The 16,478-nt window shown below is 36.2% G+C and overlaps 1 protein-coding gene across 3 annotated transcripts in view; it reads left to right on the forward strand.

Moving 5' to 3' along the window:
• The window catches only part of LOC131672448 (talin-2), an 870,100-nt gene that overhangs the window by 248,664 nt on the left and 604,958 nt on the right, over positions 1 to 16,478 (forward strand). For all 3 annotated transcript variants that reach the window (XM_058949681.1, XM_058949672.1, XM_058949665.1), the window contains exon 5: positions 12,902 to 13,405. In XM_058949681.1, the coding sequence (XP_058805664.1) occupies positions 12,902 to 13,405 (504 nt within the window). The remainder of the gene's footprint in view (positions 1 to 12,901; positions 13,406 to 16,478) is intronic.

Genomic DNA, 16,478 nt, shown 5'->3' on the forward strand with positions numbered 1-16,478 from the left:
TGTTCACGATTGATGATAACTCCGGTGCTAATTCGATTATTGAACGCTGATTGGATATCTTACCAAACGACTCTTCTCTTATCTAACTGTTGTTGTAATGCTCCGTCAAATTTCAGAAAGCCATTGAGTCTATTTTGAATGAAAAGAAAAGGACTCATATAGCTTTGACATCTTTGTCTCTCCGATCTGTTCAAGTCAGCGTGCAACGTAAACAGATCAAGTGCTTTAATAGTCGCCTTCAGGATATCAAGCCATCTTATGTAATCTTCAGGCTTGACGTTTTACAGCCTCACTAACTTTCAGAGATGGTTTACCGTCTCCGAGTAGTAGTTGATGTTGACATCTTGCTGCTGATGCTGATGCTGCTGACTCTGGTGCTTAGGCTGGCGCTGTTCTCATGACCTGATGTTAATGAGCTTTGAGAGCTTCGGCTTGGCCTTTTATTCCCACAATCCGCGTCTACGCAGCGATATACCGGCGACAACGCTGTAAGCTGGAGTGAAAATATGTGTCTCCGTAGTGAGCTAGCGGTTGACAAAGTCGCGAATTTGGCTATAAAAGGTAGCTCGTGCAGTCAGCACCTCATATACAGCAGTCGATCGAATTGGAAAAGACCCTCTTCTTTTTTTTAGCATCAGCAGCGATAGTAGCATCAGTAGACCATAAACTTTCAAGATAAGATACATTATTAATATGCAGGATTTCCAACATCCAGCAGCCAAATTTATTTTCAAGGAGCATGCTTTAGTTCCCGTTAAACGCAATACTCTTCTCAAGGTGTACTGTCTCTTACCGTCTGAACCACCCAATATGCTACCACTTTTCTTTCAAAACACGAATAAATTGATTGAAAGAAAGTATCACGGTATATCTTGGTAAGCAGGAAACATTCCATACTCGGAACATACCATGATGCTGTAATTAAATTTGCTGTATTGCGAAAAGGTGTAGGTTAATGGTGCGCAAAAAGTAAACTAGTTGAGCCAACATATGCGTGGGATAGATATAATTATACTTTCAAAGAAATTCGATTAATTTACTAACCGATGCAATGTTGTTTTTTTTTTTTATAGATTAGTTGTAGAGATGGAAGCTAACATGGGTTGGGTATCTCTCAACAGTCTTTCTAAAGATGATATGTTATTATAAGTCTAATTGCGGTTCTCTGTATTATTATTATCCTTATTATTATTATTATTATTCTCAATATTATTATAATTATTATTATTTTTTTTTTTTTACAAGGAGTTGCGGAATCCTTTTTGCGGATTCCCCTTAGTTTTTCTGACTAAGGGGTTATGTGGGACTCCCCGAAAAAAAATAGGCCTATCCACTAAACCGCCATCTCCTTGGTGTCCTTCCCCCCAGCCAGGGACTATGTTGATATTACTTCTGACTGGAGGTTCTGTCTGTGTTCGTCCGTTCGTGTCGTTCCTCCGTATCTCGTTACGTCGCGTTACTTCGTCTGCTCAGTCATCTGTCAGGCAGCCGTCCACGTTCTTACGTCTCAGTATAGTTTCCGTATAGGTAGCGACTAAGTGCCACCATTTGGGTTCACGCAGCATCAGAGCCACGATGTTATCGGGGGTGATGCTGCCGACCGTTTCTTCCAGTTCCTGTCTGAGTCTTGTCCAGCGGTCACACGCGAAAAACGTGTGTTCCGCGTCGTCTCGTTCGTGTCCACAGTACTTACAGTCAGATGTTCATACTCTGTTCGTATTATAAAGGTACCGTCGGAAGTACCCGTGGCCCGTCAAGAGCTGGGTGACGTAGAAATTTACATCACCAAATTTTCTTCCGAGCCACAGCCTGAAGTCCCGTATCAGTCGTCTCGTCCAGTTACCACCTTGTTCCTCTGTCCGTCGGCCTTACCAAATGTCAATTGTCCTGTCGCGCTCAGCGATTGTTGCGTTCTGTCGTCCTATGTCCGCGCTGCTCCCGTAGATCCTTTTGGATTCAAAGGCCAGAAGATCCTCGGGTATTACGCTGTGACGAGAGCAGGCTGTGTGCTGGTCTCTCGTCTGCGTTCTACCTCCTCCATTCGGCAAGGCGTGTTGGCCAACGTTAGGCGCATTAAAGTATGCGCCTAACACTTGGCCTTTTTGTTTCAGCGCCAAGGATGAGCCAGCGCAGTTGAGCGCAAGAAAAAGTTGAGGAGCGCGGAGAGAGAGTGAGAAAGAGCGAGAGAGAGAGAGAGAGAGAGAGAGAGAGAGAGCAGTGGTGATCAACGACCAACTTCTTTTTCTCCATCAGTGTGTATGAAAAGTTAGAAATTTAATAAATTTTACTACCTTCTGAGAAAATCCATTCCTCTTAAGTATTGTACTAAATTAGCCAAAGTCGCGGTTGCACAACGTTTTCATGATCTAAGTATTTAAATTAATAGAGAGAGAGAGCGAGAGAGAGAGAGAGAGAGAGAAAGAGAGCAGTGGTGATCAACGACCAACTTCTCTTTCTCCATCAGTGTGTATGAAAAGTTAGAAATTTAATAAATTTTACTACCTTCTGAGAAAATCCATTCCTCTTAAGTATTGTAAGCATTGTGTGAATATCGTTTAAAGTATTACTAACATCAAGACATGTAATTTATCGTTTAAATAATATTCAACATCTATTTTTATTTCGCAAGATTGTCCGAGCAGGACATCCCTTTTCTAAAATATATTTGGCTCCGTGTCAAAAATTGTTGCTTTGATCCCAAAATCTCATTCTATAAGACAGCATTAATTCAAAAGTGTACAGATACAGAAAGTTAGCGCTAAAGGTCTAACCCCGCTGCTGTTCGACTTATCAACAAAATGAATGTAAGTATTGCTCCAACTGAAAGGGTAAACATAATTTTTCATTCAATTCATTCAGTACATCTAATAATAGAAGGTGACATTTTATTGGCAAATTATTTAAAACTTCATAATTGATGCCATCGTTCTAGGAACAGATTTATTACCGAGACAGCGCAATGCAGTGTTAAATTCAGCGTAAGTAAAATGGTTATCAAATAATTTATTATCCGTTGTAATAGGTAGGAATAGGATCTCAGGGGCATTCGGAACCATTCATGGTATATATTTCTCAGCGCAGATTCAATTTTAGGTTTTTTTGGTACAAAGTTATCACAGTTCGAAGGGGTTATTTTGATCTATTTATCTTTAATAATTTTTGACGTATTTCAAGTACAACTCAGATTAGTGCGTAAATTAACTATTTCGGTAAAGTTGCGGAAATATACTTTCTTTTTTGTTTTTTATGTTTTTTTGCAAGAGCTAAGTGTTTTGTACTGTACATGATCAGTGATTTTGCTGGTGTACTTAAATCTTATAGGCAGCTTGTTTTCCTCATATAGTTCTCTCACAATCATCCCACCAACCAACCGAATTCCGATGTTTGGATCTATCGAATATTTTTTTCTTTGGATTGAATTTAATAGCGTTTTTAATAGTTTTCGTAAACGTTTCATATTTATTTAATGGAGAAAGAGTATCATGATTAGGAAGAAAAAATTTATTTTATTCGGTATTAAGAAGCTTAGATACTTGAGTCCAGTCAGTACGTTGCGATTGTATTTTGTATAACTTTTTATAGTACAAGGGCGGGTTAATAAGTCCTTAGAAAAAGATAAAAAAACAATTTTTTTATGGTAGATTTTTTTTTACTTTTCAACATAATCTTCTTTTAACTCGATACACTTTTTCAGACGTCCTTCAAGTTTTTTTAAGTCATCAGAAAGAAAGAATTTTGAAAGTTCCTTAAAATAGCCATTTGTTTATGTTATGATCTCCTCGTTCGAGATGAATCGTTGTCCGGCAAACCACTTTTTTAGGTTTGGAAATTACAAAAAAATCACTAGGGGCCAAGTCTGCTGAATATGATGGATGGTCTATTAAATCGAACTTCAATTCCTTCATTTTAGCCATTGAAACTAAGCAAGTGTGCACTCGTGCATTGTCTTGATGAAACAGAATTTTTTTTTGTTCAAATGAGCACGTTTTTCCTTTATTTTCTCGCTTAACTGGTCCAAAAACAATGCATAATACTCTCTGGCGATTGTTTGTCCTTCTTCTAAATAGTCGACAAAGATAATTTCACGTGCATCCCAAAAAATAGTGGCCATAACCTTGCCGGCCGATTTCGCTGTCTTCGCCTTCTTTGGAGCTGGTTAGCCTTCTACAATCTATTGTTTTTACTACGAGGGTCGTTTGAAAAGTCCGTGCAAAGTCAGAGAGATGGCGCTACTAGTGCGTATCAAGGTTATTTTCAGTTAGTGGCATATCTTGGAAGAGCACACACCAAGTTTTAGCCAGATCGGCCAATTACTTTGCGTTTTACATTCGTTTCAATCATTCGTCGGACTACTATTTGTTCCCTAATATGAAAAAATGGCTGGCGGGGAAAAGATTTTATTCAAACGAGGAGGTGATTGCAGAAACGAATGTCTATTTTACTGACTTGGACAAATCCTATTATTTGGAAGGGATTAAAAAACTAGAGCAGCGTTGGATGAGATATATAAGCCTAAAAGGAGACTACTACTGTGGGCAAAAAGTAAGGTGAATTTTCAATTTAAACTTTGCGGGCTTAACATTTCGGGCTAGTTCTTTTTTTCTTGAGTTGGTAGGACTGCGAATGACATCTGGGACAAATTTCATGTCAATGTCATCATCAGTAATATATTTACGCTTGTGTTTACCAAACGACCAAGAGTGCATGTTTCGATTTTTACAATGTCTGATTTAATTGAGCAAAGAAGTGCCATCAAATTTTGTTTGCGGAATGAAATTTCGGCTGCGGAAACGTTGAGGATGTTGCGGAAGGCCTTTGGTGATTCTACCATGTCGCAGAAAAATGTTTATAAGTGGTACAAAGACTTCAAAGACGGTCGAGAACGTGTTGATGACTGGGAGCGCTCCGGACGACCATCGACGTCAACAGATGACCAACACGTCAATAAAGTGAAGGAATTAGTGCTCGAAAATTGTCGGTTGACTGTTAGAGACCTTACTGATATGATCGGAATATCAGAAGGATCTGTGAAAACAATTTTGAAAGACCATTTGGGCCTACGAAAAGTCAAATCTCGTTTGGTACCGAAAACGCTCAATTTCTTGCAAAAAAGTCGCCGCGTTGATGTGTGTGAAACAATGCTTTCTGACTATCAGGACAAGCTCAAATGCATGATTACGGGAGATGAGACTTGGATTTATGCTTACGACCCTGAAACAACCGACCAATCAAGCGAATATCGTGCTAAAGGCGAGGCCAGACCGAAAAGAGCACGTCAAAGTCGTTCAAAAATCAAGGTCATGATGACAGTTTTCTTCGATTTTCGTGGTGTGGTGCACTATGAATTCCTTCCACCCGGCCAAACTGTTAATAAGGAATATTATTTGAGTGTTATGCGTCGTTTGCGTGAAGCAATTCGTCTAAAAAGACCAGAATTATGGGCCAACAACTCTTGGTTTTTGTATCACGATAATGCACCATCTCACACTGCACTCGTTCTTCGTGACCATTTCGCCAAAAATTCGACGCATATCGTTCCGCAACCACCGTATTCGCCTGATTTGGCTCCGTGTGACTTTTGGCTATTCCCAAAACTCAAGAGACCACTCCGGGGAACGCGTTTCGAGTCGATTGAGGAGATAAGAACTGAATCGAAGAAGGCGCTGATGGCTATACCGGAAAGGGACTATTTGGCATGTTTCGAGGATTGGAAAAAACGTTGGCATAAGTGTATTTTATCGGGAGGGGATTACTTCGAAGGGGATGACATTGATGTAGAAGAATAAATAAAGATTTTTCATTTTACAAACAAATTCAGCTTACTTTTTGCCCACAGTAGTATGTTGGAAAATAAAAAAATCAAGTAGTTTTTATTTTTGCACGGACTTTTCAAACGACCCTCGTATTCCTTCGACTCAGGAGTATAGTTGTGTATCCACGTTTTGTTTACAGTTATGAATCGACGCAGAAAGTCGTCTGGATTACGGTGGATTCGCACAAAGAGGGCCTCAGCGGTCACCACTCGACTACGAATGTTCTCAACTGAGAGCAAACACTGCATCCATCTTACCGAAATTTTTCTCATGTCCAATTTCTCATGCAAAATCAAAATGACTTTACCTTTACAAACCCATGTGGTCTTAACGATTTCGTGTAATTTTATTCTTCGGTCACTCAATACGATGTCGTGGATTTTATTGATCATGTCCGGAGTACTCACGTCTACAGAACGGACTGAACGATGTTCATCTGCAGTCGATGTATGGCTACATTTAAATTTATTTACCCAATTGTAAACAGTTGCAAATATAGGGGCAGATACACCAGGAACTACATCTAACTCAGCTTTGATTTCCTTCTGTGTAAGACCTTTCAAATACAAATGTTTTTAGAATTATTAGAAATCACCGCTCGGAACTCACTTTTATTCATTGTTAACAAGAAACAGAAGTCGTTTATTTTGACCGACAATAAAAGAGAAACTACTCGATGAATCTGGCTGAAGCTTCGGCAGCACTCTATTTAACTGATGTTTAAAAATTTTAAATTTTTCGTTAAATTGGAGAGATAGAAACATATTTAACTTACAGAAAATGTTTAATAATCTAAGTAGAATGCAACCAAATTTTTCAGGTTTTTTTCGAAAAAAAATTTTTTAAATACTTTATTCAATCAAGAATCAGATTACGAGGTGTGTACTAAAAGTATCCGACCTACGTTCATATCTTCACGCAGAGACACTCAGGCAACCTGTGGAGGGTACGAACGTCACCAGCAACTCCTAACTTTCTTATCAGTAGCCCGAGATACCAATGAAACGCCTTATTTCCCGCACAACGTGTATTTGTTTACAACTTATTGGCGTTCGTCGCAATTCGTTTATTGTTAAAAATAGCAGAGAACTTGCATTAAATTTTGCTTTAATCGCGGTAAAAGTTTGGTTATCATCCTCAAACAAGACAACAATCTTCACAGTGGAAGCTTTCATCCGAGCCTTGGTCCAAAAGAAAACCTGTCAAAGTTGAAGCAACGTCAAATCAATGTTGATTGCTTTTTTCAATTATAAGGGCTTTGTGCACAACAAATATGCTTCTACAGACAGTGTAATAAGCAAAGATTACTACGTTGAAGTTTTGAAAAAATTGCATGATGTAATCAGAAGAAAACGCTCGCAACTTTGGGAAACCAGTGACTGGCTTCTTCATTACGACAATGCTCCAGCGCACGCATCAAACCTTGTACAGCAGTATTTATTGAAACACAGTGTTGCTCAGCGTCACCAGCCTCCATACAGTTTCGATATAGCTCCCTGTAACTTGGTTGGTTGCTCGATTGAAATTTCCGCTTAAGGGATATCGATTTGACGATAAAAAGACTATTGAAACTAATGCGACGAATGCACTAAAGGCGATTCCGAGGTCTGACTTTCAAGAATGCTTTAATAAGTGGAAATATCGATGTGAGCATCTCTTATTCAATCAAATGGGAACTACTTTGAAGGATAACACGCTCGGATAACGAAGATTAAATCAAGTGCTGAGAAATCGAGGTAGGTCGGATACTTTTGGGACAAATCTCGTAATCTATGTTCCCGTCATAATATTAAGAATTTGTGTACTGATAGTAAATACATCTTATTTTCCGAAAAAATATTAGTGCAGCCAAGTGCAGGCAAATTGTATGAATTTCGGTAAGTATTCAATTTCAGTATCTAATTTTCTATTTCATAAGTAATATTAGAATCAAATTAAGCTTTGAAAAGGTCTTTTGATTAACCATGTCTAAAAAGAAAAGCTTATTGTAACGGTCCTATCTATAAGCTCTTCTCTTATTTTCACTGGATTACTGCAACCCGCACATGAAATCGCGCATGAATCTACATATATCAATTAATATATTAAACGGCGCCACCTCACATATTATATGATTGTATTAGTGCTAGAGTCAAATTTCATGACCATATAAGAAGTGTAACGTCACTCTACTTATAGATATAGATATGATAATTTTTATTGTTCAATTAGAATGCGTTTATTAAGAGTAATTTCAATGAAACAAACTATTTTTTGTATAGATTTTAGGGCATAGATTACGGTTATAATATTTTTAAGTGCTTTTAACTACTAAATCATTGAATTTTAACGTGCAAATTTAATACATTTATTACATTGTATTATTTATTATAATAAAGCAGATATTCTAAATTCAAGATGACTATCTAAGAAACATGAGTATGAATTCGTCTCATTGATAACAGCTTAGTTATTACTGTTATAGTAAATAAACAATAAATTATTTAAATAAATAATAGTATATGGATCGAATGCGTTAATTCTGTACATAATGACATTGTTATAAATTATTAATTTTAATCAACTATTTTTATATTTACATTATAAAGTTTTGCAAAAATACGAAAATTGATTGTTATTCAAATATTATTAACTAATTTAAGTAGTTCTTTTTTGGAATTACATCTACAAGCGATGAACTATTTTTACTGTAACGGTCCAGTCTGATTTGTACCTTTTCCGACTGCAAAATAGCAACCCGTTGTGCACGAGAAAACCAAAGAAAAGCAGTAAATGAGCGAAGGCATTCTTCTCACATATATGTAAATGTGTTAGGGCAATTCGGCGAAAACAAGGCCGTATAAGGAGCGTGACGTCACGATCGTGGGAAATTTATTGTTTACAATGCAAAATCGACAATTGCAAAGTTTTTTCAAATAAACAAAAGCATTTTTTAGTCAATTTTGATGCGCTGATCTTGAATTTCATGTTATTGTAGTCATCAAATATGTATTTATTAGTTTAATTTAATTTACAAGTTAATAGTGTTAGTTATTTTACAACAAATTATTATATTGCTAATTCGAATATGCATTTAGGTTCGTAACGTATTGAAACAGAGGAATCAAATGTTCCAAAACACTTGAAATGCTGAAAGTGGCATACGGTGAGTCTACTTTAAGCCAAAAAAATGTTTACAAGTGGTATAAACTCTTCCAAGAAGGCCGAGAAGACACCGACGACGAACCTCGTTCTAGACGCCCCAGCACATCAACAACTGATGAGAATGTTGAAGAAGTGAAGAAAATAGTGTTGGGAAATCGTCGAATTACCATTAGAGAAATTGCTGATGATATTGGCATCTCATTTGGTTCGTGCCAATCAATTTTGACGAGTGTTTTAGACATGAGACGTGTGTCAGCGAAGTTTGTTCCGAAATTGCTCAATTTCGACCAAAAGAAACGTCGCATGAGCATCGCCCAAGAGCTACTGAATGACGTCAACGATGATCCAGATTTACTCAACAGGGTTATAACAGGTGACGAAACAGTGACGGATGACGGTATACGGTTATGACGTCGAGACTAAGACTCAATCGTCCCAGTGGAGGCTTTCTGGATCACCAAGACCAAAAAAAGCACGCCAAGTTCGATCAAATGTAAAGGTTTTGCTTACAGTTTTTTTTGACTGCAGGGGCGTGGTGCATCATGAGTTCTTGCCACAGGGTAGAACAGTAAATAAGGAATATTACCTGCAAGTTATGCGCAATTTGCGCGAAGCAATCCGCCAGAAACGTCCGAATTTGTGGAAAAATAAAAATTGGCTTTTGCACCATGATAACGCCCCTGCTCACACATCGTTGCTTGTGCGCGAATTTTTGGCTAAAACCAACACAGTAACGATGCCACAGGCACCGTATTCCCCAGATCTGGCCCCCTGTGACTTCTTCTTGTTCCCAAAACTGAAGAGGCCCATGAAAGGACGGCGTTTTGCCACGATTGAAGAGATAAAGACGGCATCGAAGAATGAACTAAACAAGATCACAAAAAATGATTTTTTGAAATGCTTTGAGGATTGGAAAAAGCGTTGGCACAAGTGCATTATATCCGAGGGGGATTACTTTGAAGGAGATAAAATAAAAATTGATGAATAAATAAATATTTTTTGATAAAAATAAAAATTCACCTTACTTTTTGATCACACCTCGTATACATCGCAGAAGTACATGAAACCGTTAGCACCACATAGAGACCACATTTTGAGTCCAAATCTTATTGATTTAGCTCTTATAAATTTCTTCAGTACAGATTTGCCTTGATTTGTCTTGAAATGCAATAGCTGTGAGAGCGGGAAGATAGTTGTACAAAACGTAGCCATCTAGGCGTTAATGGGTTAAGCGGCATTTTCAATCAAGGAAACAGCCAAAAGTCGCAGGGATCTATATCGAGACTATGTGGAGGCTGATGGAGCTACGCAAAACTGTGTTTCAATCAATACTGCTGCACAAGATTTGATGCGTTCGATGGAACATTGTCGTAATGAAGAAGCCCGTCACCGGTTTCCTAATGTTGCGGTCGTTTTTCCCTTATCTTTTTGAAACTTGAATATAGTACTATTTGTTGATTTTCTGGCCTGTAAGAGTATATTCGTGGTGAACAACGCCCTTATAATCGAAAAAATCAATCAACATTGACTTTATGTTGCTTCGACTTTGACGAGCTTTTTTCGGACGAGGCTCGGATGGAAGCTTTCACTGCCGAGATTGTTGTTTTGTTTTAGGATCATATCCAAATGTTTACCGTGATGAAAGCAAAATTTTATACAAATCTGCTGTTCGGATGATTCTGCGATTGTTAACAATAAACAAATTACGACGAAAGCAAAAAAGTCGTTGCAAACAAATACACGTTGCGCAGGAACTAAGGCGTTTTATCGGTATCTCAGGGCTACTGACAAGGTTAGGAGTAGCTGGTGACGTTTGTACCCTTCAAAAGTCTCTCAGCGCGAAGATATGCACGTAGGTCAAATACTTTTGGGAGAGACTTCGTAATATATCAATTGCCCTAGGGAAAAAAGGAGACATAACGAACAACGAGCTGCTTGCTATAATATATATAACTCATCGAGAAACTGATCAGTTATAAGATATCGTGGACAAGCTCCAATATCGGTAAATGACGTAATGGATCAGCATTTATCATAACGTGACATTCTAAACCAGCTTTCATCGAAACGTGACGACCTGTGTCATAATGATCATAGCTACATTACTTTGAATTTATTTTGCAAAATCATTGTAATATCTTGATACGGTTTCAAATTATCGCGCGAACTTCATAGTACAGAAATCGCATTAGAAAATTGAATAATTTAAATTCTACAAAAGATTATTCAAGAACTTTTTATCCAGTTAAAGGAATTTCAAAAATTATATTTAAAAATATTATCAATCAGTATATTTATAAAGTGAAATTATGTTTGCTTAAATTTCTATAAATTTATTATACGAGGGTGTAATGAAAAGTTTTCGTTCTAACTTAAAGAAGACTCCAGTAGGTCTAACTTCTGGCTTGTATTTTATAGTTCTACATTTTACTAATCATTAACTTGTGTGTAAATGTTGATATCACTTGTTCTGTTAGTATAAATTTAAGAGCCTATTAATTACGACACCTATATTGGCTTTACAGGCATTAGATTATCACTTTTTTCATTGTCCTCATTTTTTATTTTGTCTTATATGTACGAGTATATGGTCCCAATTATTACAATTACATTGAAAACTATTCCTGATTCTTGCTGCTTACAACTTGTATCCTTTCTCAATCTAATAATACTGTTAATTTTATGATTCATGGAAGGAATGTACAATAAATTATACTTTTTCACTGCATTTTTACAAGTGTAATAAAATTCCTCAATAAACGGAATGAACATAGTCATAATTGATTTTTTCAAATTCATCCTATAATCGCTCATAAGAGTCGCAATACTATTTTTTTTTATAAAATCTTACGATTGATTGTTATTTTTGAATATGTTAGTAATTATATTCAAATTTTGAAAATGGAAAAATTTGAGTGATAGAAAATGGCTCTGTCATATAAATTAAAAATAATATAACGTTTCTGTTGAATAGTATGGTTGGAATTAAAACTTAGTATTCTATCTAAAGTTGTTTCTTTTTTATGCGAATTCGAAATTATTTTATTGTTTTTTCTAATCAGTGAAATATCCTAAAAATTAATTCTGTTATCAGTTTTTGTCTTATGAATAAATTATAGGTGCGCGTTATATCCATTAAACTTTCTAGAATAGTTGGTATAAATTCTTTTTTAGTACAATAACAATACAAATAATCGTGAAATTAACATATCGAAAATACAACAATTGAATTTTTCTTCTAGTATTCTTAAAACTGTCGTTTCTAGATTTTTCATGACGATATCTGAAAATAATGGAGAAACCGCTGAATTTATTGATGTACCAAATATTGTTATTGTTATTGTTATTGTTATTACTTCAAGAACTAGGTCCACGAGGAACGCTGCAGAGGTAAACTAAGTACCTGTACGCATTAGTCTTGGTTCCCTATAGTCATGAATATGCAGACTCACCTTCTCTATCATTTTTTTAAATGATGTAGGAGGATAAAGTTGAACACAATCATGACTGGACCTACAGTTTAAGGTGGAATCCGAACCACCGGAATCACAGTAACACATATATGAAAATTTCATTTCTGAAAATCTTCACATATCCGGGGCTCGAACCCGCGACCTCTTACACAGAAGTCTGGGCTCTTACCCACTGAGCCACCGTGACCCCCAATATTTGTTTATAAGTTTTTTCATCGACCATTTATTGTATAATATATATATGGACAGTATGTGTTCCATACGAAAATTAAATCAGTTTCTAATCATTTTATTAGTACGCCGATAATAAAATATTGAGAAAAATCGTAGTATTTAATTATCATATCAGCATACATTATCTAATGTTTATTGAACGCATACATATTAGTAATGTTACTTGTAGCTGAACCTTATATATTTGCTATCTTTACATGTTCTTTATACTAAAAAGTTTTCTTTTTATTTTTACAGTTTGAAAGAGTTTCTACCTCAGTCTTATTTAAAAGTTAAAGGTATCGAAAAGAAAATTTTTCTTGAACATAAGAATTACACTGGCTTATCCGAGTTGGAAGCCAAAGTTTTATATACAAAAACAGCAAGATCGTTAAATACTTACGGAGTCACTTTTTTCTTGGTGAAAGAAAAAATGAAAGGAAAAAATAAACTAGTACCTCGCTTACTCGGTGTGACCAAGGACTCTGTCCTACGTCTTGATGAAAAAACAAAAGAAATTCTAAAATCGTGGCCTCTTACGACGGTCAGAAGATGGGGAGCGTCGCCTAATACATTTACATTGGATTTTGGAGATTATTCTGATCAATATTATAGTGTCCAAACAACTGAAGCTGAGCAAATTTTACAGTTAATATCTGGATACATAGATATTATTCTAAAGAAACAAAAATCTAAAGATCATTTTGGCATTGAAGGAAATGAAGGATCTACAATGGTCGAGGATAGTGTTTCACCGTTAAAGTAGGTCTAATTAAACTATTTTGAATTACGTTTGAATATTTGTAACTCTTCAGTCATTCTTTATCAAATTATCTTATGATTCCATAATTCTTTCTATACTTGTAATCCGACGAATAGGTTTACAGTATTTCTTTATGTACCTATCTGTCATTAGAAAATTTGTTTAGTTATCTGACATTTCGGAAACATAAATCCTTAATCTTACGCTTTCCCGAGCATTCGGGTAAAAAGAATAAAAAAAAATAAAATTAACCTCTTGATAACCTTGGGGTCAATTTGACCCCGAATATGTTACCTTACTTAAACGTAGAATTTTTCGTTCTTCTCGAATCCGAAGTAAAAAATAGACATTCCCATTTGAGAAAAACAAAGTTGACCTTGAAATGTTCTTGAACATCATCTCCAAGGTCAAAGACAAGATCGTGAAAATATGTCCCTCTCGAAGCCAAGCAATTTCCATATGAAACATTTTTTACGAAAGTTCACCTGCTCGAAGTAATTTGGGTACATTTTTTAAAATGCCTGACCCTGTGTATGTTTTTGAATTAGAATTTTTTGAATTTCTGTAAAAATACGGATCTGGTTATAGGTTTATATATTACTTTTCACAGAAAATGAGAGAAACATTTTTAAATGTTACAAAAATCGATGCAAAAGAATTTATGTAAAAATCATTTTATAGATATCATTATAATCATTATAATAATCATTTTAACTACCAACTTCATATCACATCGTTATTAGTACGTCAAAAATCTTAACTAACTGCTCGTCAAATCGTTTTTCAAATTACTTTTCTATATCTGAGGCAGTTCTTGATACATAAATTCAACCCAACCTATCATATTTCGTATACTCCAGCGAACAAAAATAGCACAGGCCACAAAATTTAACGAATTTTCAGTTACAAAAACTAGAGTATACTTTTCCAAAGCATTTTGGTGTGCTGAATCCGAATCTGGCCGCAGAATTGCTCCATCACTTCTAGTTTTTGAGATATTCTGTCCTAAAAGTGAGAAAAAAGCTGTTTTTGTCCACTTTTGAGGTTATGTAGCATCGTGAAAAAAATTTTCAGCCAAAAACCGTTCAGATAATTTTACAGTATAGGTCTCCACCTTTCAAATCGTGTTGAGTTTATTTAGATATCTTTTTTTTTGCTGAGATATCGCATTATAAAGTTTCATAGTTTTCAAATAGCCCACAAACCATATGCTTATACGAGGTGTGTTCAAAAAGTAAGGTGACTTTTCAAATTTCACGGGCAACGTACTTTCGATTATAGATTTTTTTGTTTTGTTATGTTGGTACACTCTTCCGGAACATCTGTACCAAGTTTCAAGTGTATAGCATTTTTTGTTTGGTTGTGAGAGGCGTAAAGGTTATAAGTGTTTTTCATGTTCGGCGATTTCTTGCTATCGAAAAATATGGATCAAAGGATTTGCATCAAATTTTGTGTAAAAAATAAAATAAAGTGCTCCGAAACACTTGAAATGTTGACGGTGGCATACGGTGAAACTGTTATGAGTAAAAAAAATGTTTACAAGTGGTACAAACTCTTCCAAGATGGCCGGGAAGATGCCAATGACGAGCCTCGGTCTGGACGCCCAAGCACGTCAACAACTAATGAAAACGTTCAAGCAGTGAAGAAAATTGTTCTGGAAAATCATCGAATCACTATCAGAGAAGTTGCTGAGAATGTTGGTATATCGCTTGGCTCGTGCCATGAAATTTTTTCTAACGTTTTGGGCATGAGACGTGTGTCAGCGAAGTTTGTTCCGAAATTGCTAAATTTTGACCAAAAGAACCGTCGCATGAGCATCGCTCAAAAACTGTTGAATGACGTCAACGATGACCCAGATCTACTCAAAAGGGTCATAACTGGTGACGAATCATGGATATATGGTTATGATATCGAAACCAAAGTCCAATCGTCCCAATGGAAGAGCCCAGATGAGCCAAGACCGAAAAAAGCACGCCAAGTTCGATCAAATGTCAAAGTTTAGCTCACTGTTTTCTTCGATTACCATGGCGTGGTGCATCAGGAGTTCTTACCACATGGACATACGGTCAATAAACAGTATTATCTTGAAGTTATGCGCCGTTTGCGAGAAGCAATACGAAGAAAACGCCCAGAATTGTGGAAAAACAATTCATGGCTTTTGCATCACGATAATGCCCCTGCTCACTTATCTTTGCTTGTGAGAGATTTTTTGGCCAAAAACAACACCACAATCATGCCTCAGCCACTATATTCACCGGATTTGGCCCCATGTGACTTTTTCTTGTTCCCAAAACTAAAGAGACCTATGAAAGGACGGAGATTTGCAACGATTGAAGAGATAAAGACTGCATCGCTGGAAGAGCTCAAGGCTATACCGAAAAGTGCTTATGAGAAGTGCTTTGAGGATTGGAAAAATCGTTGGCATAAGTGTATTGTATCTGAGGGGGATTACTTTGAAGGGGACAACATAAATATTGATAAATAAATAAATATTTTTCCTTAAAAATACAAAGTCACCTTACTTTTTGAACACACCTCGTATATAGTATAACAGAGAATCCAAATTTTCGAATTCCAAATAATTAAACTTGAATTCAATAACCTCAAACCTGACAATCCAAACTTAGCAACCCTAAATCCAATAACCCCAAGCCCTACAGACTAATTTCTACACACTCTAAACTCAATCCACCCCTACTTATCTCACCCCTTTTAATCCACAAGCAGTCAAATTTACCTAAATCTAGGGGTAGCATATAAAATAGCTTTTATTATAGAATAATTACGTCCCATAACACAAATAAGACACATCAACTAACTTACCCTCCACCTAACCAAATTCCTAGAAACCACCTTTAAGTAAGCATATCCACCTCTGGAAACTGTGAAATAAATTGCTAATTTTTTTATATCAAAATAAAATCATATACAGTGACCCATCTTATTCATCTACCCTGGTTTCCGTGGGATTAATTGCTTGTTTTTTCCAATTTTTTCATATTAAAATGGAATCAAATATGAAAAGAGAACTGACTTATTGAATCAATACATCCTTAACCCAACTAATCCCAA

The sequence above is a fragment of the Phymastichus coffea genome, unplaced genomic scaffold (assembly GCF_024137745.1).
Source record: "Phymastichus coffea isolate CEN01 unplaced genomic scaffold, Cenicafe_Pcof_1.1 PCOF00011, whole genome shotgun sequence".
In the NCBI taxonomy this organism is placed as follows: Eukaryota; Metazoa; Arthropoda; class Insecta; order Hymenoptera; family Eulophidae; genus Phymastichus; species Phymastichus coffea.